At 46.8% G+C, this 26,287-nt stretch overlaps 1 protein-coding gene across 3 annotated transcripts in view; it reads right to left on the reverse strand.

Moving 5' to 3' along the window:
* The window catches only part of RNF185 (ring finger protein 185), a 191,982-nt gene that overhangs the window by 69,795 nt on the left and 95,900 nt on the right, over positions 1-26,287 (reverse strand). For all 3 annotated transcript variants that reach the window (XM_068123913.2, XM_068123912.2, XM_068123910.2), the window contains exons 6-8: positions 20,581-20,722; positions 20,303-20,446; positions 11,118-11,255 (exon numbers count right to left, since the gene is read on the reverse strand). In XM_068123913.2, the coding sequence (XP_067980014.2) occupies positions 11,118-11,255; positions 20,303-20,446; positions 20,581-20,722 (424 nt within the window). The remainder of the gene's footprint in view (positions 1-11,117; positions 11,256-20,302; positions 20,447-20,580; positions 20,723-26,287) is intronic.

Consider the following 26,287-nt stretch of genomic DNA (forward strand, 5'->3'; position numbering starts at 1 on the left):
ACAAGCCAATTCGATTTTGGTTCAGGTCCGGATCCAGATCAGGCCTATCAGTGGCATCCAAAACGTAAATTGTTCACCTGGCGGAGGTGTGCATGAGCTGTACCCAGTGCTGTTCTCGTTTCTTTATCCACGATACTGTGTAAATGTCACGGAAACAAGAAGATAAAACAATTATTCGTTGATGCAGCCATTTGTTTTTATTCTCATTCAATACAAAGCTTCCATGTTAAATCTAGAAAACCGAGAAAATATGCGATACCTGTATTTAAATAATTTGCACCAAAACTGATCCTCAATTGTTTCACTTTGTGTCTCAATCAGTCTGTATGAGTGCAAGTTATTCACAAAATCAACTTCTGTTTTTTAATATACCGCCATTTGCAAAACAAACACTGATATTAATCACTCGCATCAGAAAGATGCTCCAGCTTGAGATAGTAAAGGCCCAAACATTGTATCCATTTCAAGCTCCATCACCAGGTTGTAGTAATTGTCAACAGGTAATCTCAAAACCACCAAACGACAAGGTCCTCGGTGCGCTGAAAACTCTACAGTCAATCTCAAGGTGTATTCTCACGATATTTTGAACATGGAGTACAAATGTGTGAATGTCTGGTTGATGGAGAAGAACTGTTAGGGCCTTGACAAATCGAGTCCTTATCAAGTGCTGGGATCATCGTTCAAACAGTTGAACCAGAACTTTCCTATGGATCGAGGATATGGTGGCTGAGCTCTGACTACCTTCCGTGTCCATAGGTCCACCTTGTAGTATTGTGCTGTGGGTGTAACGTACAGATGTTGGAAAACAAAGGTTGCAGAATAATTTCAACAACGAGGCCTAATAAGTCAACTAAAGAATACAAATCAAATTAACTTTCTGGATAAATTATTAATGTATCTCGAGCAGAAAACAATGGCGAAGTGATAAATTAACGAATTTTTATTTTATTTTATTTTTTGTATACAAGATCGAGGCTCGTGAAAGAGCTAACATTAATCACACAAAAAGTCAAACCGACACATAAAACACAAAAAATAAGGGGAGCGGTAGACAAGATGGGGAGAGAGGGCGAAGGACACAAACACAACATTTGAGAGCAGAGACATCGAGAGAACTGTGGGAGGGAGAGGGCTTGGGGGGAGGTGGGAGGTGGGAGAGGTATAAAACATATGAACACTGCAAGGACTTCCAGGAAAGAAGGTGGAATTTCAAAAAAAGTGGATCTGGGGTGAATTAGTGGAAGATGTGTATACGTGTATACGTACGTGTATACGTATTGTTACGGATTTGTCACTTCCGTTGTTGTGGTTTTCATCCACTGTAAACATTTTTGATTCCATGTACTATTATTGTTGTCGTTTAAGGGACATAGAGGTTACTATTTTCAAAAGGTAAAAAAGTCAATGTTTTAAATGAAACCGGAACCGGATGACGACAAAGAGGAAGAGGAGGAGAAGAAGGTGGAGCGAGTGAGTCGGGGAAGAAGCCTAGCTGCTTCGAGGTCTGGAGCAAACGTTGACGAACGGAGGTCACTAGCGAACTTCGGGTTTCCCGGGAAAGGGATTCTTGCGACAGAGTTGTTATCGCTGTGACAGATCAACCTGCGTGTCAGGTTTTGGCGGTTGATTCCGAGGAGAACCATCATCGTGCCGTTACGCCTCATGAACGGGCCATCGGCCATTTTGACTCGCGCGCTTAGTGCATCGCGCAAGGTTTTTCGCTTCGCTTCAACCATTTTCACCACATCCAGACGTTTATCTGGTGTGTGTTTGTGTCACGTGGATTTTGAAGGTAAATCTGCGGATCGCCGGTTTGGAGCCGTGAAACGTCCATACCCGAGGGTGTGATTTCCCAGTCGCCTGGAGGGCACCTTTGGATTTCCCCGTCGCCTTGAGGGCACCTTTGCGCAGCTTTGGCCACGTGACTGTGACTGTCATCCGAACGGGATTCTGGTCTCGATTGGACATCGTTCTGACGATCGCTGGAGCGGATCGACTTGGGCTTGATGCCGGAATAGAGACATTTGGGAATGTTCTTCTTTTCGCTCACTTGGAGCACAGTTAGTTATATTGTACGAACCTGATGGTACCATCATAGGAAATATATATTGGTTGTACAATTGATTACTATTGTTGTTGTACTGTTATTCTTGTGTGATCTTAATACAATATTTGTTTGTTGGTAACAATTGGTGTGGCTTCACGATTGATCTTTGACATACAGAATAACACATTTTTCTGCCGTGACTCCTGGAGCTCGGAGGTACACTGTGACCGGGGGTTGGGGAGGAGCACGTAAAAGTATATATGAGTCCTCCGCTGATTGGTCTGCTCACGAGCCCTCCGCTGATTGGTCCGCTCATGAGCCCTCCGCTGCTTGGTCCACTCATGAGCTCTCCGCTGAACTGCATTCACCGGCTCGTTCGTACTTGCAGGTTCAGTCGTTGCTCGTGGATTTCGCAGACATGCCAGCCTGACAGCCCTCAAATCTCTTGACTTGCATGGCCCATGGGATGGCTTGGGAACTTGCATGGCCCATGGGATGGCTTGGGAACTTGCGTGGCCCATGGGATGGCTTGGGAACTTGCATGGCCCGTGGGATGGCTTGGGAACTTGCATGGCCCATGGGATGGCTTGGGAACTTGCATGGCCCATGGGATGGCTTGGGAACTTGCATGGCCCATGGGATGGCTTGGGAACTTGCATGGCCCATGGGATGGCTTGGGAAATTGCATGGCCCATGGGATGGCTTGGGAAATTGCATGGCCCATGGGATGGCTTGGGAAATTGCATGGCCCATGGGATGGCTTGGGAACTTGCATGGCCCATGGGATGGCTTGGGAACTTGCATGGCCCATGGGATGGCTTGGGAACTTGCATGGCCCATGGGATGGCTTGGGAACTTGCATGGCCCATGGGATGGCTTGGGAACTTGCATGGCCCATGGGATGCCTTGGGAACTTGCATAGCCCATGGGATGGTTTGGGAACTGAGCGCCCTCATAGCTGCGCTCCTGAAAGTTGCTTTAGCCTCTTTGAGGTCTGTTTCACACTGTTCAAATCTGCCAGAGGGGTGTCTTCCCATTGGCTCGTCCTGTATCCAGATGAGGTAAATTTGCTAAGTCCAGCTCCTGCGGCTTCACTCTTCATCAGGGAGAGGATGGTGGAGCACTCCCTTATGCTGCTATTTCGTGAATTACTGGCACGTACCATTGCTTTTTGTAATGTTGATCTTGTAATGTAATGTTGAGTGTTGTAAAGCGTGCAAGGATGCGCTGCAGAGGAGTGGATAGAGAGATTGAGAGAGAGAGAATTTAGATGGAAAAGAGAAAAATCATAAAGGGGTTTGAATATTCGTTCTCCACAAACACAACGCATTTCCCCGGTGTGTACCCTGGTTAGAATAGGTACACCATATCCCTGCGTGTCGTAAGAGGCGAATAAGAGGGTTGGCATCAGGAAGGGCATCCGGCCATAAAAACATTGCCTCCAACAGTGGCGTCAGGAAGGGCATCCGGCCATAAAAACATTGCCTCAAAAAGAGAACCATGACAATTACAAGTACATATGGGCAGGGTACAGCCCGAAGTGGAGATCGGTTTCTGAGGCTTGGGACATGGAATGTAGGGACAATGACAGGGAGATCAGGAGAAGTGGTGGAAGTATTGGTCAGAAGAAGAGTGGACATATGTTGTGTGCAAGAGACGAGATGGAAGGGAAGTGGTGTGAGAATGGTGAAGGGTAGGCAGGGACACAAATACAAGTTTGTGTGGCAAGGGTGCCTGGAGGGCGTGAATGGTGTTGGTGTCCTGTTTTCTGAGGAGTTTGTAGACAGTGTGGTGAGTGTGACTAGAGTGAGTGATAGGTGGATGATGGTGAAAATGATGATTGGAAAGCTCTTGGTGAACGTCATCTCGGGATATGCTCCGCAGGTTGGTCGGAGCGATGAAGAGAAGGACAAGTTCTGCTGTGCGATAGAGAAGCTGATGGAAAACGTGAAAGATGAGGAAGTTGTTGTGGTAGGAGGAGACCTAAATGGACATGTGGGAAGGAGTATGGACGGTTTTGAGGGAGTTCATGGGGGTTACGGATATGGTGTGAGAAATGGAGAAGGTGAAAGGATTTTGGAGTTTGCTGATGGAGCTGATTTGTTGATTTGTAATACTCAGTTCCAGAAAGAGGATAATAAGCTTGTTACATACACGTCAGGTGGATCGACGACAATCGTTGACTACCTGATGGTGCGTAGGCGAGATAGGGGCAACTCCGGGACACAAAGGTGATCCCGGGGGAGGAGGCTGTTTCACAGCACCACTTGGTTGTCTGCGAAAAAGGGTGAAAGGTGCGAGGAGAGCTCGGCGGGTGAAGTACCAACCGAGAATGAAGGTGTGGAGGTTGAAAGAGGTAACAGTAAGGGAGGCATTAAAAGAGAGGCTGAGTAGGGTCGAGGATGATGTGGTTGAGCTTGAACGTGGTTGGATGTCAATGAAAGATCGACTGTTGGGAGCCGTTGGTGAGGTATGTGGATGGACAAAAGGACCACTGAGGCACTCGGAAACATGGTGGTGGGATGAGGAAGTTGGAAAGAGGATTGACGAGAAGAGGAAGAAGTTCAAGGAGTGGCATAAGGCGAAGGGTACGGGAGCAGAAAAAGCAGAGCATGAAAGTTATAAGGCAGCCAAGAAGGCTGCAAAGAAAGAGGTAGCAAAGGCGCAGGAGACATGTAGGAAAATGTTCGGAGAAAGCTTGGATTCGGAAGAGGGTCAGAGAGCGGTATTCAGGATTGCAAAGCAGATAGTGAAAGAGAGGTGTGATGTGATGGGGGTGAGTTGTTTGAAGGATGAAGTGGGACAAATCGTTGTGGACCCAGATGGAATTAAAGGAAGATGGAAAAGATATATGGAAATGCTGTTGAATACAGAGAATGAATGGGATGGCAACATAGAGAGTAACCCAGTTTTAGGACCGGAAGAGAAGATAACTGAGAAGGAAGTTGAAGAAGCGATAAAAGCAATACAACAACAACAACATGCATTTTGAAGGCCATTTTCCCTGCTGGAGCGGGGGTTAGCCTTGCAGTCCCCATGACAATCTTCTCCATTTTGCCCTATTTTCTGCATCTCTTCTTGTTAACCCCCTTGCCCGCATTTCTTCTTCCACCATCTTTAGCCAAGTCTTTCTCGGACTTCCCCATCCTCTACTTCCTTCTACATTCATTTCCATCACTCTTCTCAACCAGTCACTTTCATCCTTCCTCAACCCGTGACCAAACCATCTCAACCTGTTCCTCTTCACAGCATCAATCACAGGCTCTATTCCCATCATCTTTCGCAATTCATCATTTGTCTTCCTCTCTCTCAACGATACTCCGCACATCCGTCGAACCATTCGCATTTCCACCCTTTCCAACCTTCGTTGCTGCTCTACGTTCATTACCCATGTCTCGCTCCCATAAATCATAACACTTCTCACACATGCAGCATACACCTTTCCCTTCAGCTTCAACGACACTCCCCTCATCATCAGCACGCCACTCAATTCCCGAAACTTCTTCCATGCACATCTCACTCGAGCAACCGTTGCCGAGTCTGATCCACCTTCTCCATTCAGCATGTCTCCGAGGTAGCAAAATGTTTTCACACCTTCCAGCTTCACGCCGTCTCCAAGATCCAACTCAACATTTCCTTCATCTGCAGCTCCCTCTGTGCACAACTTACATTTCAATGTAGCTGCCACACTGGTTAATGACAGTCTCAGACCACTACATTTTTGATGAACCCACTCAGCGCACATTGTACACTGAATGGAGTTCACTCCGACACCCTTCCTACACACAGCACAGGGCCACGTCCCAGTTCTTTCCACCTCACCACATGCTTTACCACTTGCCATCACCTTCGTCTTTCCGATATTCACCTTCAGACCTTTTGTCTCCATACATTCCTTCCACGTGTTCATCTTTTCCTTCAGTCCATCCATACTTTCCGCAATCAACACCAGATCATCTGCATACAACAACTCCCACGGTAAACCCTCCTTTACGTTCTGAGCCAGCACCTCCATCACAGCTACAAATAGTAGTGGACTTCGTACCGACCCCTGATGCACTCCCACCTTCACCTCAAACTCACCACTGTTCCCGTCCTTCGTCCTTACAGCTGTGCACGCTCTTTTGTACATTGCCATCACTACTCTGATCAACCATTCCTCCACTCCTAACTTCCTCAATGCCCATGTCAATACTTTGCATGGAACCCGATCGAATGCTTTCTCCAGATCAACAAACCCAAGAAACAACTTCTTCCTCTTCTCCATGTACTTCTCCTGCAACTGCCTCACAATGAAAAGCGCGTCTGTCGTTCCTCTTCCTGGCATGAATCCAAACTGCATTTCGTCGTTCTTCACTTTCTTCCTTATCCTCCTCTCCAACACCCTTTCCAATACCTTCATTCCATGCTCCAAGAACTTTATCGCTCGGTACGAGCCACACTCCAGAGGGTCACCTTTCCGCTTGTATAGAGGGACGAGGGTACTCAGTGCCCAATCCACTGGAATGCGGCCTTCTTTCACCACCAGATTACAGATCTCTGTCATTCTCTTCACACCCCAACTTCCTGCTGCCTTCAACATATCTCCCACAACTCCCGTGGGCCCTCCCGCTTTTCTACCCTTCATTGCTTTTATCGCTTCCTCAACTTCCTGCTCAGTTATCTTCTCTGCCGGTCCTAAAACTGGGTTACTCTCTATGTTGCCATCCCATTCATTCTCTGTATTCAACAGCATTTCCATATATCTTTTCCATCTTCCTTTAATTCCATCTGGGTCGACAACGATTTGTCCCACTTCATCCTTCAAGCAACTCACTCCCATCACATCACACCTCTCTTTCGCTATCTGCTTTGCAATCCTGAATACTGCTTTCTGACCCTCTTCCGAATCCAAGCGTTCTCCGAACATTTTCCTACATGCCTCCTGCGCCTTTGCTACCTCTTTCTTTGCAGCCTTCCTGGCTGCTTTATAACTTTCATGCTCTGCTGTTTCTGCTCCCGTACCCTTCGCCTTCTGCCACTCCTTGAACTTCTTCCTCTTCTCGTCAATCCTCTTTCCAACTTCATCATCCCACCACCATGTTTCCGAGTGCCTCGGTGGTCCTTTTGTCCATCCACATACCTCACCAACGGCTCCCAACAGACTAGCTTTCATTGACAGCGAACCACTTTCAAGCTCAACCACATCATCCTCGACCCTACTCAGCCTTTCTTTTAATGCCTCCCTTACTGTCACCTCTTTCAACCTCCACACCTTCATTCTCGGTTGGTACTTCACCCGCCGAGCTCTCCTCGCACCTTTCACCCTTACGTCGCAGACAACCAAGTGGTGCTGTGAAACAGCCTCCTCCCCCGGGATCACCTTTGTATCTCGGAGGTGCCCCCTATCTCGCTTACGCACCATCAGGTAGTCAACGGTTGTCGTCGACCCACCTGACGTGTATGTAACAAGCTTATTATCCTCTTTCTGGAACTGAGTATTACAAATCAACAAATCAGCTCCATCAGCAAACTCCAAAATCCTTTCACCTTCTCCATTTCTCACACCATATCCGTAACCCCCATGAACTCCGTCAAAACCATCCATACTCCTTCCCACATGTCCATTTAGGTCTCCTCCTACCACAACAACTTCCTCATCTTTCACGTTTTCCATCAGCTTCTCTATCGCGCACCAGAACATGTCCTTCTCTTCATCGCTTCGACCAACCTGCGGAGCATATCCCGAGATGACGTTCACCAAGAGCTTTCCAATCATCATTTTCACCATCATCAACCTATCACTCACTTTAGTCACACTCACCACACTGTCTACAAACTCCTCAGAAAACAGGACACCAACACCATTCACGCCCTCCAGGCACCCTTGCCACACAAACTTGTATTTCTGTCCCTGCCTACCCTTCACCATTCTCACACCACTTCCCTTCCATCTCGTCTCTTGCACACAACATATGTCCACTCTTCTTCTGACCAATACTTCCACCACTTCTCCTGATCTCCTGTCATTGTCCCTACATTCCATGTCCCAAACCTCAGAAACCGATCTCCACTTCGGGCTGTACCCTGCCCACATGTAGTTGTAATTGTCATGGTTCTCTTTTTGAGGCAATGTTTTTATGGCCGGATGCCCTTCCTGACGCCAACCCTCTTAGTCGCCTCTTACGACACGCAGGGATACGGCGTACCTATTCTTATCCAGGGTACACACTGGGACACACATTCGTCCATGTTGTTGCAAATTTGATGACCAAGTAAATGCTTTGTTACACACAGAACACTTGTATGGTCTCTCTCCAGTGTGGATTCGTCCATGTTGTGGTAAATGTGATAATTGAGTAATTGTCTTGTCACACACAGAACACTTGTTGGATTTCTCTCCGGTGTGTGTTTGTCCATTTTTTTGTAAATTTGATGATTTGATAAAAGCTTTGTTCCACAAAGAACACTTGTATGGTTTCTCTTCTGTGTGCAGATGATCCGGCAATAGCAATGGAGAATGAGCAGGAGATGGCAGAAGTGATGGAGGAGAGTATGGTGGTGTTTGGGAAGCATTGCCTGATGATGAATCTGTACCTGAATATGTTGCATTCCTGGATACCTAGGCCTGTGTGGTATAGTGAGGCAATTGTGAGCCTGGTGGTGAGGAATTGTGAGCCTGCGTTGGGGGTAATAGAGGCACAGGTGGAATAGTTGGAGGTACTTCGCTTCCTGACTGGGGCTTCCACTGGACGATGGAATGTCCACCTGGAATCTCCACACCTCCATCAGTTCTTCTTCGATGCTCCTCCTTGTTTTGATAGCTGACAAGCATTTCACGTTTCCACATCCTTTACACCGCTCAGAAGGCACACCTGGCTGGAAAGATGAGCACGTGAAAAACCCACGTGAAGGACTGTCCGAACTGCAGACAGTGGGACTCTGTTGAAGTCGAATGACGTACGAGGCAGACAAACCTTCCCGAGGTGTAATCACGGAAATCACGATAAAAACAATGAAGAGTAGAAAAGCGGGAGAGCCGACGGGAGATGTGGGAGATATGTTGAAGGCAGCAGGAAGTTGGGGTGTGAAGAGAATGACAGAGATCTGTAATCTGGTGGTGAAAGAAGGCCGCATTCCAGTGGATTGGGAACTGAGTACCCTCGTCCCTCTATACAAGGGGAAAGGTGACCCTCTGGAGTGTGGCTCGTACCGAGCGATAAAGTTATTGGACCATGGAATGAAGGTATTGGAAAGGGTGTTGGAGAGGAGGATAAGGAAGAAAGTGAAGAACGACGAAATGCAGTTTGGATTTATGCCAGGAAGAGGAACGACAGACGCGCTCTTTATTGTGAGGCAGATGCAGGAGAAGTACATGGAGAAGAGGAAGAAGTTGTTTCTTGGGTTTGTTGATCTGGAGAAAGCATTCGATAGGGTTCCACGCAAAGTATTGACATGGGCATTGAGGAAGTTAGGAGTGGAGGAATGGTTGATCATGGTAGTGATGGCAATGCACAAAAGACCACTCACAGCTGTAAGGACGAAGGACGGGAACAGTGGTGAGTTTGAGGTGAAGGTGGGAGTGCATCAGGGGTCGGTACTAAGTCCACTACTATTTGTAGCTGTGATGGAGGTGCTGGCTCAGAACGTAAAGGAGGGTTTACCGTGGGAGTTGTTGTTTGCAGATGATCTGGTGTTGATTTCTGAAAGTATGGATGGACTGAAGGAAAAGATGAACAAGTGGAAGGAATGTATGGAGACAAAAGGTCTGAAGGTGAATATCGGAAAGACGAAGGTGATGGCAAGTGGTAAAGCATGTGGTGAGGTGGAAAGAACTGGGAAGTGGCCATGTGCTGTGTGCAGGAAGGGTGTCGGAGTGAACTCCATTCAATGTACAATGTGCGCTGCGTGGGTTCATCAAAAATGTAGTGGTCTGAGAGGGTCATTAACCAGTGTGGCAGCTATATTCAAGTGTAAGGTGTGCACAGTGGGAGCTGCAGATGGAGGAAATGTTGAGTTGGATCTTGGAGATGGCGTGAAGCTGGAAGGTGTGAAAACATTTTGCTACCTCGGAGACATGCTGAATGGAGAAGGAGGATCAGACTCGGCAACAGTTGCAAGAGTGATATGTGCATGGAAGAAGTTTCGGGAACTGAGTGGCGTGCTGATGAGGAGGGGAGTGTCGTTGAAGCTGAAGGGAAAGGTGTATGCTGCATGTGTGAGAAGTGTTATGATTTATGGGAGCGAGACATGGGTAATGAATGTAGAGCAGCATCGAAGGCTGGAAAGGGTGGAAATGTGAATGGTTCGGTGGATGTGCGGAGTATCGTTGAGAGAGAGGAAGACAAATGATGAATTGCGAAAGATGATGGGAATATTGCCTGTGATTGATGCTGTGAAGAGGAACAGGTTGAGATGGTTTGGTCATGTGTTGAGGAAGGATGAAAGTGACTGGTTGAGAAGAGTGATGGAAATGAATGTAGAAGGAAGTAGAGGACGGGGAAGGTGATGGTGGAATCCTATAGATAGACTTGGCTAAAGATGGTGGAAGAAAAAATGCGGGCAAGGGGGTTAACAAGGAGAGATGCAGAAAATAGGGCAAAATGGAGAAGATTGTCATGGGGACCGCAAGGCTAACCCCCGCTCTAGCAGGGAAAATGGCCTTAAAATGCATGTTGTTGTTGTTGGTGTTGATACGAGGGGAGATGTAATTTATTTAGGCAGACAATATACTACGGATATGACTACACACTCTGGCTCCCTTATGTGTTGGTATGTGCCTCTCCAGGGTCTCGGAAACCATCACAATATGCATCTGCTCCGTTATAGATAGATGAAGGGGGAGGGTGATGAAGAAGCGAGGCGATTCCACCATTGAGAGGACAAAATTCAAGAAATGTTTTTCTTTATATCCACGATCTAAGCCCATGGAAGATAGAGGAGACAGAGGGCAAAAGGCAATGCACTGTCAGTGGAGCAGTAGGTGGATGTAATAATGAGATGATGGTGACAGAGGAAGGGAGGAAAACTGCAGCTAAAAGGGCTGGGTTAGGTTGGGTTTAGGGGGACAAAGAAAGATCACCTCACTTACATCCAGAGAAGAAATAGATATAGCCTGGAGCGTGGCTGAGGATCGAGGTACTTGGCTGCACCCACAGCAAAGCAGCATCTATTTGGCTTGGCAGATCAGGCCAGAGGGACCTGATGTGATTAGGTGAGCATTGATTTTCTGCTCACCAGGGTAACAACAATAATATGATGTAAAATTATTCTTCAAATGATACAATAAAGTGATATCCATTGTTATGATATCTGCTGCTTGTGTGTCAAAGGTCATATAGAGGTTATTGAGAGCTTGCAAGTCAATTTTCTTTATAGCATACAAATACTATTGCATTCAGTTATCAAAATACCAATCAAATCCACATGTATGTAAAGGACAATGGGAGCATCTATTTATTATGTACAATAGAATGAGGTGGAGTGGGGGTGAAAAATTCCACAATATTTGTTCATGAAATAAATAACCTGCCAACATTCTACATTACATCACCCTTTTTTGTATACCAAGTCGAGGCTCATGTAAGAGCTAACACATGGAACATACAATGAAGGGAGCGGGAGACGAGAGGGAGGGGGGGAGGGAGAGGGAAGCACACAAGCATAATAACAGTAGAGAACAGGGACATCGGGAGATCTTTGGAAGGGAGAGGGCTGGGGCGGGATGGGTACACGATATAAACAAGATGGACACGACAAAGACTTTCAGGAAAGAAATCGGAATTTGAAAAAGGTGTATTAACGGGGGTAGAAATATCAAGGTTTTGGATGGGGGAGGATAAGAGATGGTGGTGAACAGCTGTTTTAAAGACCTGGAGGGAGGAGTGGGATTGAAGGGAGTGAGGGAGTTTGTTCCAGAGGCGGGAGAAAAGAGGAATGAAAGAGTGAAGGTGAGCAGAGAGTCTTGATTTTGGCAGTTTCATCAGAAGAGGGTTCCTGGCAGTTCTTGTGCGACCTGTCGGAATATTTTGGGGACAGAGCAAAGACAAAGCAGGGGGAGCTCGGCCGTAGAGGAGTCGGTAAAAGACAGAAAGACCACCAACCTGACTGCGGTGAAAGAGTGAAAGGCCCTCAAAGTTAGCTTTATCGCGGGAGATTCCAATGATTATGAAAGCTTTGGTTTATACAGCGTGAAGCCGAGCTAGGTGTGAGGCAGGTGCACCAGCCCAGATGGGAAGCAGTATTTCATTGAGCTGCGGATGAAAGCCTTGTATGTGGTGAGAAGTTCAGAAGTGCCAAGAAAGGACTTCGCACTATGGAGGATGCTCAGTTTGCGACTGGCTTTGGAGGCCAGCTTGGAAATGCAGTTTTCCCAGGAAAGATCATGGCAGATCGTGAGACCCAAAAGCTTGAGTGACAGAACTTATTCAAGAGGATTGTTGAGGAAGTAGATGGGAGGGTTGTCCAGTCGGTCCTTTCGAAGAGACAGTGAGAGTGTGAGATTTGTCAGGTTTGAAAGACATGTTCCACTTGTTTGACCAGTTTGTGATTCTAGCCAAGTCTGCAGAGAATGAGGAGGTGGCTACCTGTCGATCTGAGGGTTGAGATATGGAGCAGCAGATAGTGGAGCCATCAGCAAAGAGATAGAGAGGATTTTCCAGAGAGTCGGACAGATCATTAATGAAGACCAGAAAAAGCACAGGGCCTAAAACACCGCCCTGAGGAACTCCATCCTGAACAGATAGGGGAGATGAGAGAATTCCATAGAGGGCCACACATTGATTACAACAAGAGAGGAAGTCCGTGAGCCATGCATGGAGATTTCCATGGATACCATAGAAGGAGAGTTTGGTGAGCAGGGCGGGGTGCCAGACCATATCGAAGGCACGAGATATGTCGAGGGAGACGGCTCTGATTTTGGCATTGAGGATCTCCATCCATTGTTGAGACAGCAGAACCAGCATGTCCAGAGTAGAATGACCTGGTCTGAATCCAAATCGATGATCCGAGATCAAGCCATTGGGGAAGAGGAAGGATTTAATATCAGAAGTGATTGATTCCATGACCTTGTTGATTATTGGGAGAAGGCTGATTGGTTTGTAGTTGCAAAGATCTGTTTTTACACCTTTCTTGTGTAAAGCGGTAAGGTTGGCTGATTTCCAAGCTGATGGCAGATTACCTTGAGCAAAAGAGAGGGTGAAGAGAACAGAGAGAGGGTGAGATGGAGTGGCAGAGCAGGATTTTAGGACCTGTGGGCTGATGCCGTCTGGTCCAGTTTCAGAATCAGAGTCGAGGTTTGACAAAAACTTCTCCACTTTGTCAGGAGAGAAGGACACAGAGTCCAGGAGCAGGTCGGTACGACTGGGTACGGTGGGTACAGAGAGAAATGGGTTTGGGACACAAGATTTTGAGGCAAACACAGAGTTGAGGCATTCAGCTTTTTCACGAGTGGAGTCAGCTGTGTCACCGTTTGAGGTAAGTGAGTGGATGGAGGGGGAACAAACACCAGAAACAGATTTGACCAGATGCCACCAGGATTTGGAGGAGGGAGACAGGTTTGAGAGTTCAGTTTGAAAGTCGAGAGATAGTGCTTCCTGGCTCTCCTGAGGGTGGACACACACTTGTTCCGAGCTTTGTGCAAGGAACTGAGATTACCTTCAGTTGGATTTTCCTTCCATGAGGAGATGGCAAGTTGTTTCAGGGCAACTGCCTCACCACAATATTCCGTGTACCATTGACGGGAGGAAGGGTATAACAACTGAATACGAGATGGGATAAATCTGTGTATGAGAGAGAGCAGTTTACTTTGGAAGAATTCCCTGGATGAGTTGATGTCATAGGCGGTAGAGAGGGGAGACCAGTCCAGATGATTGATGGCTGCTTGATGACCGTGCCAATCAGCCTGAGTGAAATGCCAGACTCGTCGACGCTGAGGAGGCTCTCTGAGAATGGCCAGAGAGATGTCCACTTTAACAAGCACATGATCAGAAGAACCGATTGGAGCAGCAGAAGAAGAGCAGCAGACATTTGCAGGGAAGTTTGTCATATAACCAAGTCTAGAAGAGAAGATGCTCCGTTGACTGAGATCCTGGTCAGGAAATTGACAGATTGTGTCAGTCCCAATGAGTCGCAGAAGTCCTTTGCTGGGGTGAGGTGTAAATGGAGTCATCACTGTTTGGTGGACGGTACAACACACATATGAACAAAAGGTGGGAGCGAAGGGGAAGCCGTAGCCAGAGGTACTCCTGGGGGTGGGGTGGAGAGAGGGCAGTGCAAGGAGAGTGAGGAAGAGAGTTTTTGATAAAGATCGCAACCCCACCACCAGGACGAGGCTCAGGTCTATCATACCGGAGGAGGGAGTAACCAGGAAGAGATATTAAGGAATCAGAGACATCTTATCTTGAAGGAGGAAAGTTTCCGTTAAGCAGATCAAGTCTGGTTTGTGAGAAGCAACCTGTATGGAGAGATCAGTCAGGTTTGAGCTGAGGCCCCGAAAGTGAGGTCCATACCGTTGAGGAAGAAGAAGGGAGCATTGGATACAAGAGAGAGGGGGTAGGGTTAGATGAGGGAGAGGAGGAGGTCGAGAAAGCAGTTGTCAGTGTGTCAGAGATTGCAGAAGAGCAAGGAGAGAGGGCACGATGAGGACAAAAAGCTAGATGGTGATGGGATGAGGAAGAGTGAGTAGTAATGTGAGGGGAGGAGGGGGGGGGGGGCAGAGGGAAGTAGAAGATTGCAGGAGGTTGAAGAAGGATTTGAGATAGAAGAAGGATTCACTTCCGTTTTCCGGTCCGGTCGTGAGAGGACGCTGGCGTCGTTTGCTCGCCGCTTCTCTGACTGGACCATTGTCCGTGTCTTGCTTTCCTGGTGGTCGTGGCGGATTTATGGCCATTGAGTCTTCCTCTGCGCGGTCCCGGCTCTGCTCTGCTGCTCCGGGCTTCACCTGCTCGGCTCCATCGCTGTTTCCTCGGGCCCACTCCCGTTGGTTGTGTCGATTGTTTCGCTTCCTCACCCTTGGCCGCGTGCTCGCTTTGCCTTCGCTCCTGCTGGCATGGCTCTGCGGTACTCTGCCGCAAGGCTTCTCCTGCTTAAAACCCGCTCCACCCCATCATGCATCTCTGCAATCAGATCGAATGGACTCCTGCGTCGACCCAGGTACATTCACCGTGGCTCCGGTCGTAAGTTTGTTTATTTACAATCAGGTCACTCCATCCCCATCCTCTGGTCGGCTCAGCGCACTCCCACTCATCGTCCCAACACACCTGGTCACAACAACGCACAAAATCGCACCTCCTGTCTGCGAACCCTGGCCAAATCACCTGGATTCATACCCGCCGTACAAAACAACATCAAGCTCACCCTGTTCAATACCCGGTCCCTCAACAACAAATGCCTCATCCTGAACGACTACATCCTGGAAAATAAACTGGACTTTCTCTGTCTCACTGAGACCTGGCAACAACCACTGGACTACTACACGCTCAACCTCACCACACCCAATGGATATTCTTACATCAATAAACCACGCTCGGAGGGCCGAGGTGGTGGAATTGCCGTTATTCACCGACAAGACATCAAGACCAACCTCATCTCCATCTCATCTGCTCCATCATTTGAACACCTGGCTTTTAAACTCTCTGGTCACACACAGTCAGTCATGGCTGTTGTCTACCGCCCTCCCAAACCACACCCATCATTCCTGTCTGACTTCTCCTACTTTCTGACCCAGCTATGTTCCCTCTCCCCCTCAATCCTCCTCCTTGGTGATTTCAATATCCACATGGACTCCACTGACTCCACGCTAACCACTGACTTCACTGATTTACTCACCTGCTTTAACCTCACTCAACATGTCAACTTTCCTACCCATAACCGTGGTCACATTTTGGACCTTGTCTGCTCTACTGGACTAATTTTGCACCATCTCTCTGGCTCCGACCTCACTCTCTCTGACCACCTAGCCATCACTCTGACCATCAACATCCCCACCCCAGCACCAAGGCATTATCGCACTATCAACTTCCGTAAGCTAAACGCTTTTTCACCTGCCTCATTCTCATCGACCCTCTCTGAAAAAATGTCCACTTCTCCCTTCGTTGACCTCCACACCCCTTCTGACCTCACTGACTACTACAACCACACTCTCTCTTCCTGCCTTGACCAAATTGCGCCTATAAAAACCAAAACAGTTTCTTTCACCCATTCTGCTCCCTGGTTTACCCCTGAGCTCCGCCTAATGAAAACTCGTGCTCGCCAACTTGAAAGACTCCGCAATAAAACAGGTCTCACAGTTCACTCCCAGGCCTACAAGGACCACATACAACACTATAAAGATGCCCTCTCCCGCGCCCGCTCCGCCTACTACTCTCAAATTATCCACTCTGGCTCCGGAAACCCAAAAGCACTCTTCTCTACAATAAACAAACTCCTCAGCCCCCTGAACACCACCACCCAGTCATTCACAATAGACAACTGCATCTCCTTCCTTTCATTCTTCCAACGCAAAATTGAAAACATCTACAACAGCTTGACCACCGCCGCACCCGCTCCCCCTCAAACCACCTGCCCCCCCTTATCCTGCCATCCCCTGTCTCAATTCTCCCCAGTCTCCCCTACTGACCTCTCTGAACTCCTCATCGGAATGAAAACTGCCACCTGCACTCTTGACCCCATCCCCTCCAGCTTTGTCAAGGCCTCCCTTCCTGCTCTTTCTCCACTTATCATTGCAACAATAAACTCCTCCCTGTCTACAGGCATCGTCCCACCATCCCTCAAAATTGCTGCTGTTACCCCCATTCTGAAAAAACCTGGACTAAACCCTGACACCCTAAATAACTTCAGACTCATCTCCAACCTACCCTTTCTGTCAAAGGTTTTGGAACGCGCTGTAGCCACTCAACTCAAGCATCACCTCTCTGCCAATAACCTGTATGAAACATTCCAATCCGGATTCCGGTCCAACCACAGTACTGAAACTGCTCTCCTCAAAATCACCAACGACCTTCTCCTCTCCTCTGATGCTGGCAACCTCAACATTCTCATCCTCCTCGACCTCAGCGCTGCCTTTGACACCATCGATCACACCATCCTCCTCACCCGACTTGAAACCACCTTTAACATTACCGGCACTGCCCTCTCTTGGATTAAATCATACCTCTCTGACAGACGTCAGTTCATCTCCATCAATAACTGCAAATCCCCCACTGCTCCCCTCCCCCAAGGTGTCCCCCAAGGTTCAGTTCTTGGCCCCCTCCTCTTTATCCTTTACCTGTCCCCCCTCGGTCACTTAATCCGCCGTCATGGTCTCCAATTCCACTGCTTCGCCGATGACATCCAGCTTTTCATCTCCACCAAGTCCATCTCCACCGCCACCCACTCTATCCTGACAAACTGCATCACTGAAATAAAATCCTGGCTTCAAATCAACTTCCTCAAACTTAACTGTGATAAATCTGAAATAATCATCATTGGCCCAAAAACGCTCACCAAGTCCACCCATAACTTTGCCCTCAACATCGACGGTTTCCCAGTGTCCACCTCCCCTCACATCCGGAATCTTGGCATCATCTTTGACCAAACCCTCTCCTTCGACAAATACACTAAACAGATCACAAAGACAGCCTTCTTCCACCTGAAAAAACATCGCCCGTCTCCGTCCATCCCTCTCCTCTGTGGCTGCAGAAACCCTCATCCACGCCTTCATCACTTCCCGTCTGGACTACTGCAATAGCCTCCTTTATGGTTCACCCTCAACAATCACCAATAAACTCCAATACATTCAGAACTCCGCTGCCCGTCTACTCACCCATTCCCGGACCCGTGACCACATCACCCCCGTCCTTTACAAGCTTCACTGGCTCCCCATCTCCCAGAGAATCCAGTACAAAATCCTCCTCTTGACCTACAAAGCCCTCCATAACCTGGCCCCATCCTACCTGGCTGACCTCCTCTCCAGACACACTCCCACCCGCAACCTCCGCTCTGCTGGTACCAACCTCCTGACCCCCCCCATCCGGACCAAATTTAGATCCTGGGGGGACAGGGCCTTCTCCATCGCTGCTCCCACCCTCTGGAACTCGCTACCTCACACCATCAGAGACTCCTCCTCACTCACCACATTCAAAACATCACTCAAGACCCACCTGTTCAACACTGCATTCAACATTTAACCCACAGCATCTAACCCCTGACTATCTCCTCTCCTTCTCCCTCCTTTGTGCTTTGAATATTTCCCTATTGATTCTTCTTTTTTTGCAATTGTCTTTATGTTTTGCTATGCGTTATGTTTTGCACTCTGTCAAAGCGTCTTTGGGCTTCCTGAAAAGCGCTATATAAAATAAATGCATTATTATTATTATTATTATAGAGTAAGGGGGGAGGAGGCAGCTTTGTGGATGAGGTAAGAGGCAACTTTGAGGAGGATGGGGGAGAGGAGAAATTTGGAGGGGAGAGGTGAGGGGGGGGGCTGTTTGGAAAGGGAGGGGTGAGGGTGAAATTCGAAGGGGAGGGGTGAGGGGGGAGATTTGAGGGGGAGGGGTAGGGGGGATTTGAAGGGGAGGGGTGAGATTTGAAGGGGAGAGGTGAGGGAGGAGATTTGAAAGTGGGGGGGGGGGGGGGGGATGGAGGAGTTTTGAAAGTGGGGGGGGGGGGAGTTTTGAAAGGGAAGGGTGAGAGGTGAGATTTGAGGAGGAGGTGTCAGGGGGGAGATTTGAGGGGAGGGGGGGGGGCTAGGGGGGAGATTTGAAGAAAGGGGTGAGGGGGGAGATTTGAATGGGAAGGCTGAGGGGGGAGATTTGAATGGGAAGGGTGCAGAGGGAGATTTGAAGGGGAGGGGGGTAGGGGAGAGATTTGAAGAAAGGGGTGAGGTGGGAGATTTGAATGGGAAGGGTGCAGAGGGAGATTTGAAGGGGAGGGGGGTAGGGGAGAGATTTGAAGGGGAGGGGTGAGGGGTGAGGAAGAAGATTTGAAGGGGAGGGGTGAGGAGGGAGATTTGAAGGGGCGGGGTAGGGGGGAGATTTGGAGGGGAGGGGCTGAGGGGGAAGATTTGAAAGGGTTGGGTGATGGGGAAGATTTGGAGGGGAGGGGTGAGGGGGGAAATTTGAAGGGGAGGGGTGAGGGGAGGAATTTGAAGGGTAGGGGTCGGGGGAGATTTGAATGGGTGGGGTAGGGGGAAGGTCGTGATGAAATGGGGGTAGGAGGTAGTCGAGGGAGGGGACATGGAGTTGGACTCTGGTAAGAGATGGGGTTCGTCGGATACAGACAAGTTCAAGAAGAGGAGGGAACAGACAAGGAAAGGTTTGACCTGGAAGAAGTACAAAAGGAACGATTAATGAAAAATGAACATTTATTGCAAACTTGGGTTCTTGAGATTTTCAAGTCAGAGACTAAAAATTCTTACCTGACTAAAATTCGATAACTAATTGTAAAAGTAAAAGTAAATGGTGAGATATTTGTTGTGTTGTGACTAAAGTTTGTTTACGGCATAAAAAAATAAAAATCGGGGTATAAGGGGGTTTACCGGGGCTTAAGGTGCATCCAGGTTTGACCCCCCAAAATAGGTATTTGCTCTTTTCTCAAAACCTACACACACAATTTCAATGAAACTTGACCACAACCTTCACCACCCGTGATGTACCAATGTTTGTTCACGGCATTGGAAGAATTGGGGTCTGAGGAGGTATACCGGATTGGAGGGGAATGGGGGGTAGGGGTTGCCCCACAAAATAGGTCTTTTTTGTTGTTTGTTTGTTTAAAGTCTTATGTTTATGTTTATATGATTCTACCTGCTGCCCTGTCTTGTGGAAACCATTCAAATTGCTTTAAAATACCCTTAGTCGGTGCAGTATACTGTTTATTGTAGCAGGTGAGCACCAGGGGTATTGCCCCTATGTTTATATGATAACTTTCAATAAATTAAAATATTTAAAGTTTAATAAGCTGGCCTTACTCTTAACGAATGCATGTGATCTTAACTAACGTTAACCTCCAAACTAAACTAAAGCATGCTTATCAGTGAGACTCTAAAGTTGGGCAATCAACTGTCAAACAGACATTGCGAAAGCCGACTATCTGGAATACAAGGTGACTAGGCCACTAGCCAGGGAACGTGGTGACGCAGAAATGGGGCAAGGGTCATGATAACAAGGACAGGGGTCGATAAATGATAACTGAGTCTGCACACATTTCTAGTTTAACTTCCCTGGAAATGTTGAGGCAACATTTTTGTGGTGAGACAACATCACCTGCAGTTCCAGTTTGTGTCTCAATGTTGGCACTCACTTTTAAGTCGACGATACAAAAGGGGATGGACGCGACGCATAAATGTTGTTGGCCAATGATTGCTCCTGGAAGCAAGACGTAACCAAGGAGGACATGTTCTTAAGGAAGATGGCTGACGGAAGCGAAATGTCCAAAACTTCTCATCTGTCAGAAGAAAACGTTAGGGTACGTTAAGTTTGATATAACCTGAAAAACGTCATTTGCAGAGTTTACACGTGAATTCATGAAGCTGAAGTTAAAACCTAGGCATAATTGTAGGCCTTAGTGTTAAACAAAACCTTGGAAAAGCAAAGCATATTGAAGTCTTAATCCTGGAGAAGCTGGGGTGATAATCGCTGCATTTGGCTTCAAGCCAAAAGAGAGCTTCTGAGGAAACTGGGAATCCAGCGAGCCATCTGTAAATCGCCAGTATTGGTCATCCTGAGGTGGGGAGATATGTCATCAACCATTCAAATTCACCACATATTGAACCATATATTGGCAAGAAAATACCACAAAACAATTAACTTTTACATTGCATGACCGCTTTTAGACAAAAGGTATACTGTTACAGATAAACGGGAGGGTGTTCAGGGGTTTTGAAAGATCCCACTCCTGACACCAGAACATGACAGGTTTTTGGGCATCGCCACTCCGATAACTCCGAGAGAACATGTCTACTAGACCCCGGATGCCATTTGGAACTATTAACTCTGGCCGGATCCTCCCACCCAAAGTCAGTTTACCGTACCGGTGAGCTAAGCGAGGCAATTGGGGACTGTCCCAGCGTTTACTTGACAGACCCTAGTCAGTCGGCCGAGCGAAACCAACATCACGTAACCGCACCTGAGATCGAACTTGGATAACAAATCTGAGCTTACCAAACGCCTCAGCAGTCTTATGTCACCATTAACCCTTTGAGTACGGATGATGTCCAGTGCCGCAACCCGCGAAAAAGTTTTGTGTACGGATGACGTTACTACACCACATCGACTATACCTATAAATAGATCGTCAGTACGTGGTTGCATTCCCGTAATGACAAATTAATCCCATACCGGGGGTATTTTTATCAAAAAAAATTCCTGTACTCAAAGGGTTAAAACGGACAGAATAAGTCAAGACAGTTTCTTAAAGAAATGGCCTTTCTTCCCCGTAACAAGAAGCAAAGGGTAAGTATTTGCAATGGCACGCCAAGCAGGTACTTACAAGCAGATGAGATAAGGAAATTTCATACATGTACAATAACTACAGCACTCATACATTCCCCTTACCCTTACGTGAACATTCCTGCCCTCGGATCATTATCTGCTATGCCAACACTTTACAGTACATATGCCGACATCATGCATCCAATAGGAAAGGGAGAGATTTGTGATTGGCAAAGAATGATGGGATGGATGATTGGCAACAAAGATGAGCTGGTAAACAAAGAAATAGATGGGGTAAAGGACAGACCCCCTGCACACCATACACTTGTTGACTCTGGCTCCCACATCCAGACTGAAGCTAGGACCCTCGAAGCTCATTCACCTCTTGTACCTTAACCTTACATAGCTGTGGCCTCTGTTTCCCCATGGAGCTGTGAGGTCGCTCACAGTCCATGTGTTAATGTGCCTCCTGACAGGGTTCCGGAGGTTCCCTGCACAAGTACGGTGCTGTGTACTCACGGCACGTAAGGGAATGCATAACCTGACAGGACATCTGGGATTAGTAGGTGGGACAGAGCAACGGAGATATTGGACATGGGAACGTGAAAGCGATGGAGTGCGATGATGTGAAGAGAAGATATATGGAAGAGAGCAAAAGTAAGGACCCGGAAATTGCAGGAAATACCGAATGCCGAAGATGAACCGTGCAAGGTAAACGATATGCAAAACGCGAACGATAATTAAGTAAATAATGTGAGCAGACTGGCAACGCAAAAGGATTGATAGAGGGAAGGATGCAAAAAAAGGAAACATGAGAGAAGAGAAGGACGAGAATAGACTCGCCTTGTGCGAATAAAATAAATATAGTCGGGCCCGCTATTCGCGTGTTCCACTAATTTGCAGGTTTTTTTCTATTCGTGGCCATGTTCCGCTAATTCGCGGTTTTTTTTCTATTCGTGGCCATGTTCCTCTAATTCGCGGTTTTTTTCTATTCGTGGCCATGTCCCGCTAATTCGTGGTTTTTTTTCTATCTGCGGCCATGTTCTGCTAATTCACGGTTTTTTCTATTCGTGGCCATGTTCCGCTAATTCGCGGGTTTTTTTCTATTCGTGGCCATGTTTCGTTAATTCGCGGTTTTTTTTCTATTCGTGGCCATGTTCCGCGAATTCGCGGTTTTTCAGGGGCGCAAAAATTTTTTTCACGAGCCTAACGGCTTGACATACGGTATTTATAAAACCCATCTTTCACCAGCCATGCATAAAGCAGCTGGACATACACAAAAAAAAACATCTACGAGCCGCGTAGATGGCCACGAATCTACGAGCCGTACCTTTGTGGGTGTTTAATAAACGAGGATTTTGTGTTTAATAAATGTGTTGGGATGGAGGGAAAATATTGGGGAGGGGGAGAGAGGGAGTAGACCAATGTACACCTTAGGAATCCCGAGATAGTGATTTCTTAGTCTCTGTAAAGAAAGGCCCTTGCCCCTTGTCTAAGGGTTCGGGAATGGGACATGCATTGTTGTTAGAATAGTCTCTGGATTCCGGTGCACTGAGCCAGGAACACTGTGAGGAGTGGTCAGAGAGACTTTCCACTTTTGAAGCTCTTTTATTATAAAGGTAAGAAAACCACACAAGTCATGCAAATAATAAAGTCACCACAATTCCAAACGTGTGCAGCCAAACAACAACAATAAAAACACCAAACACTAAAATAATAAACTTAACAAACCATTATCAAGTTTACAAAACCCACCCTTTACACACCATTTTTTCACAAAGGTTTGTAAATCATCTTTCATTTGGCAAAAGGAAAATTCCAAGCATAACCTTGCCATGACTAGAGCCTTAAACACAATCACCACATCACATAAAATATCAGCATTTGCCAGGAGCTTTGCTTTTCTTGTTTTGTAGATTGCTAATTTTCCAATAGAAATTAAGAAATTAACAAGAGCAATCTCAGAGCGTTTTTTGTAACTAAGTGGTATTCTAAAACTAAAAACACATGTAGAAAAAGAAAAGTTCATCCGATTAAAAAAAGTTGATAAAAAAACCAAAGAAGGGAGAGAGTCTTGCACAATCTACGTAAGCATGGAAAAAGTCTTCAGAAATCATACAAAAAGGGCATTCCACTGAATTATCCTCATTAAAACGATGTAATAAAACATTGGAGGGCAACACCATATGGGCGAGTCTCCAAGCAATATCACCAGTTCTTTTAACAATCGGTGAAACATACATTGCAGACCGTTGCGGATGGGAGGGAGACCCAGAAGGCAGTTTCTCTTTCCATCGAGCCCCAAAATAAATTGGCTGTAACGTGGGAAACCGGATTCAAATACACAAACGACACAGTCTCTTTTTATCCTTGCTGGAAAGTGGCAATGAGGATAACAAGATAGATGTTGTGGCGCTATCAGCCGCAACAGATCTGTGGTAGTGTATGGTGATCACCAATGATGGCGGTTAAGCTCAGGTCCAAGTGCCTAAAAACACACAGGATTTCCTGTAGGACCTTGGCTACGCTCCTCAAAGATCTGATGCCAGTTCTTACTTGAAGATGTCCTGCGGAGAACCAACTGTTCCTGTTACAGTCACGAAGGTCCCGAGTCGTTTTCACGCCAGCACTCAAAAAACGTTGCACAAAAGCACGTGATCGAGGAATAGCAGGAAAAGGGCATTGTAGAAAAGGGGTTCCCGGAGGAACCTTTCACTGTTGTATGTCTCCATTTCCCGAGTTACTGAAATGGACTGCCAGACATTCAAGACATCTTGGTAAAAGTCAGGGAGCAGTGAAGCATCGACATGTTGCAGCTCCATGAAAAAGAGTTCACAATTGTAGCCGAGCATGCCGGCTTGTTTTAACATACAGTTTGCAGTAGATTTCCATGGCAAGGTCTCCAGAAATATAAAACGACGAGCTGTAGAGACTCAGAAGGCCATCACCCGACAAAGAATGTCCACAAGCCCATGACCCCCTTCCGCCAGTGGAAGGCAAATAGTCTCTGGCTTTAGCCAGTGTTTGCCATGCCAAAATAAGTCAAGTAAGCATTTTTGGATTGACGACACCAACGTTGCAGGTGGCTGCAAGGCAATCATTTTATGCCATAAGGGAGGGGCCACCAGGTTGTTAATGACCAGGGCACGACCTCGAAAAGACAAGGTCGACAAAATTCCTCTCCGTCTGTTTAATTTATTGCTAATTTTGTGGAGCAAACCATCCCAATTCCTTTTAACAAAACCTGGGGTTCCAAGATAAACACCGAGGTATTTCACACCTTCTTTTCCCCATGTCAAATTCATAGGGAGAATTGGAAGGGCAGAAGGTGGCGTACCGCCGACCCAAACTGCTTTGCATTTCGACCAATTAATTTGCGTTGTACATGCTTGAGAGTATACTCGTAGGCACTCAAATAGCAGAGCAATGTCATTACTGCTGCGAACAGCAACACATACATCATCAGCATAGGCCGAAATGATAACGGGATTTTCTGATGGAGTCACTGAAAATCCCATAAGAGAAGATCGTAAACGAATCAAAAGGGGCTCAATGCAAAGAGAGTACAAGATTCCAGATAAGGGACAGCCTTGCCGAATTCCCCTCCCAATCCGCAAAGGTGAACAGAGACCATCATTGATTTTGATCAAGCTAAAAATGTGATTATACAATAAGGATACATATGAAATAAAGGATGCCCCAAAACCAAATTGCTTTAAAATGTGAAACAAATACTCATGATTAACAGAGTCAAAAGCCTTTTCTTGGTCAATAAAAAGAGACCGGTATGTTGTTGGTGAAATGCACACACATCCCACAGGTCTTGTACCAAAAAAATGTTATCGTGCATAGATCCGTGCATAACACAGTACGATTGATCCTGATGTATAACTGTGCTTAAAACAGGCTTTACACGGTTAGCTAGCGCTTTGGCAAAAATCTTGTAATCTGTGCAGAGAAGAGAAATTGGGCGCCAGTTCTGTATCAATTGCAGGTCGTTTTTCTTAGGGATAAGGCAAACAACTGCACGCCGACAAGTAAGGGGTAACAATCCCTCACGCAGACTGTATAAAAACACTGAGTGCAAAGCAGGACCAAGCATGTCCCAAAAGGTTTTATAAAATTCAGCTGGTAGCCCATCAAAACCAGGAGCCTTATGATCAGCAAGGCCAACGAGCGCAGTTTTAAGTTCGCCGAGAGTAATGTTCTCATCCAAGACATGCCGTTGATGCTCATCTATCTGCGGCAAATTGGTCGTAATATTCTGCATTGCAGGCACATCATTGGGCTTAAAGGAAAACACATTCTCAAAATAAGACCGAACAAAGTGAACAATCTCCGTATTATCACTAAGAATATGCCCATCACTAGCCCGAAGACTAAGCATTTGCTGGCTCGCCTTCGTCGTCTTCTCAAACTTAAAGAAATCTTTACAACATGTGTCTGACGACAGTAAACCATTCACTCTCAGCCTGACTAAGGCACCAATACCATTTTCTTGAATTAATTCCTTAAGCAGAGTTTGTTTTTCAAAGAGGAGTTGACACCGTCTTTCATCACTGTGGACCTCAGTACCTTCCTGCAATCGTAGAATTTCTTGTTTCAAGGCATCAATACATAATTGTTTACTTTGAGAGCAATTGGTTTTGTATTGCTGACAGAAAACACGGATCTGCGCTTTAGCATAGTCCCACCACTGACAGAGATTTAGGAAACGATGTTGGAAATCCACAACCTTGTCCCAAAAAACCACAAAGGATGATTTAAAGAAAGGATCGCTCAGAAGTGAGGTGTTAAAGGACCAATACAGGGTGCGGCGTTTGAAACGAGGAAAAGAAAAGCACAGTTTTACCAAA

Source organism: Myxine glutinosa, chromosome 8 (genome assembly GCF_964187855.1).
Source record: "Myxine glutinosa chromosome 8, kmMyxGlut1.1, whole genome shotgun sequence".
Taxonomy (NCBI): Eukaryota; Metazoa; Chordata; class Myxini; order Myxiniformes; family Myxinidae; genus Myxine; species Myxine glutinosa.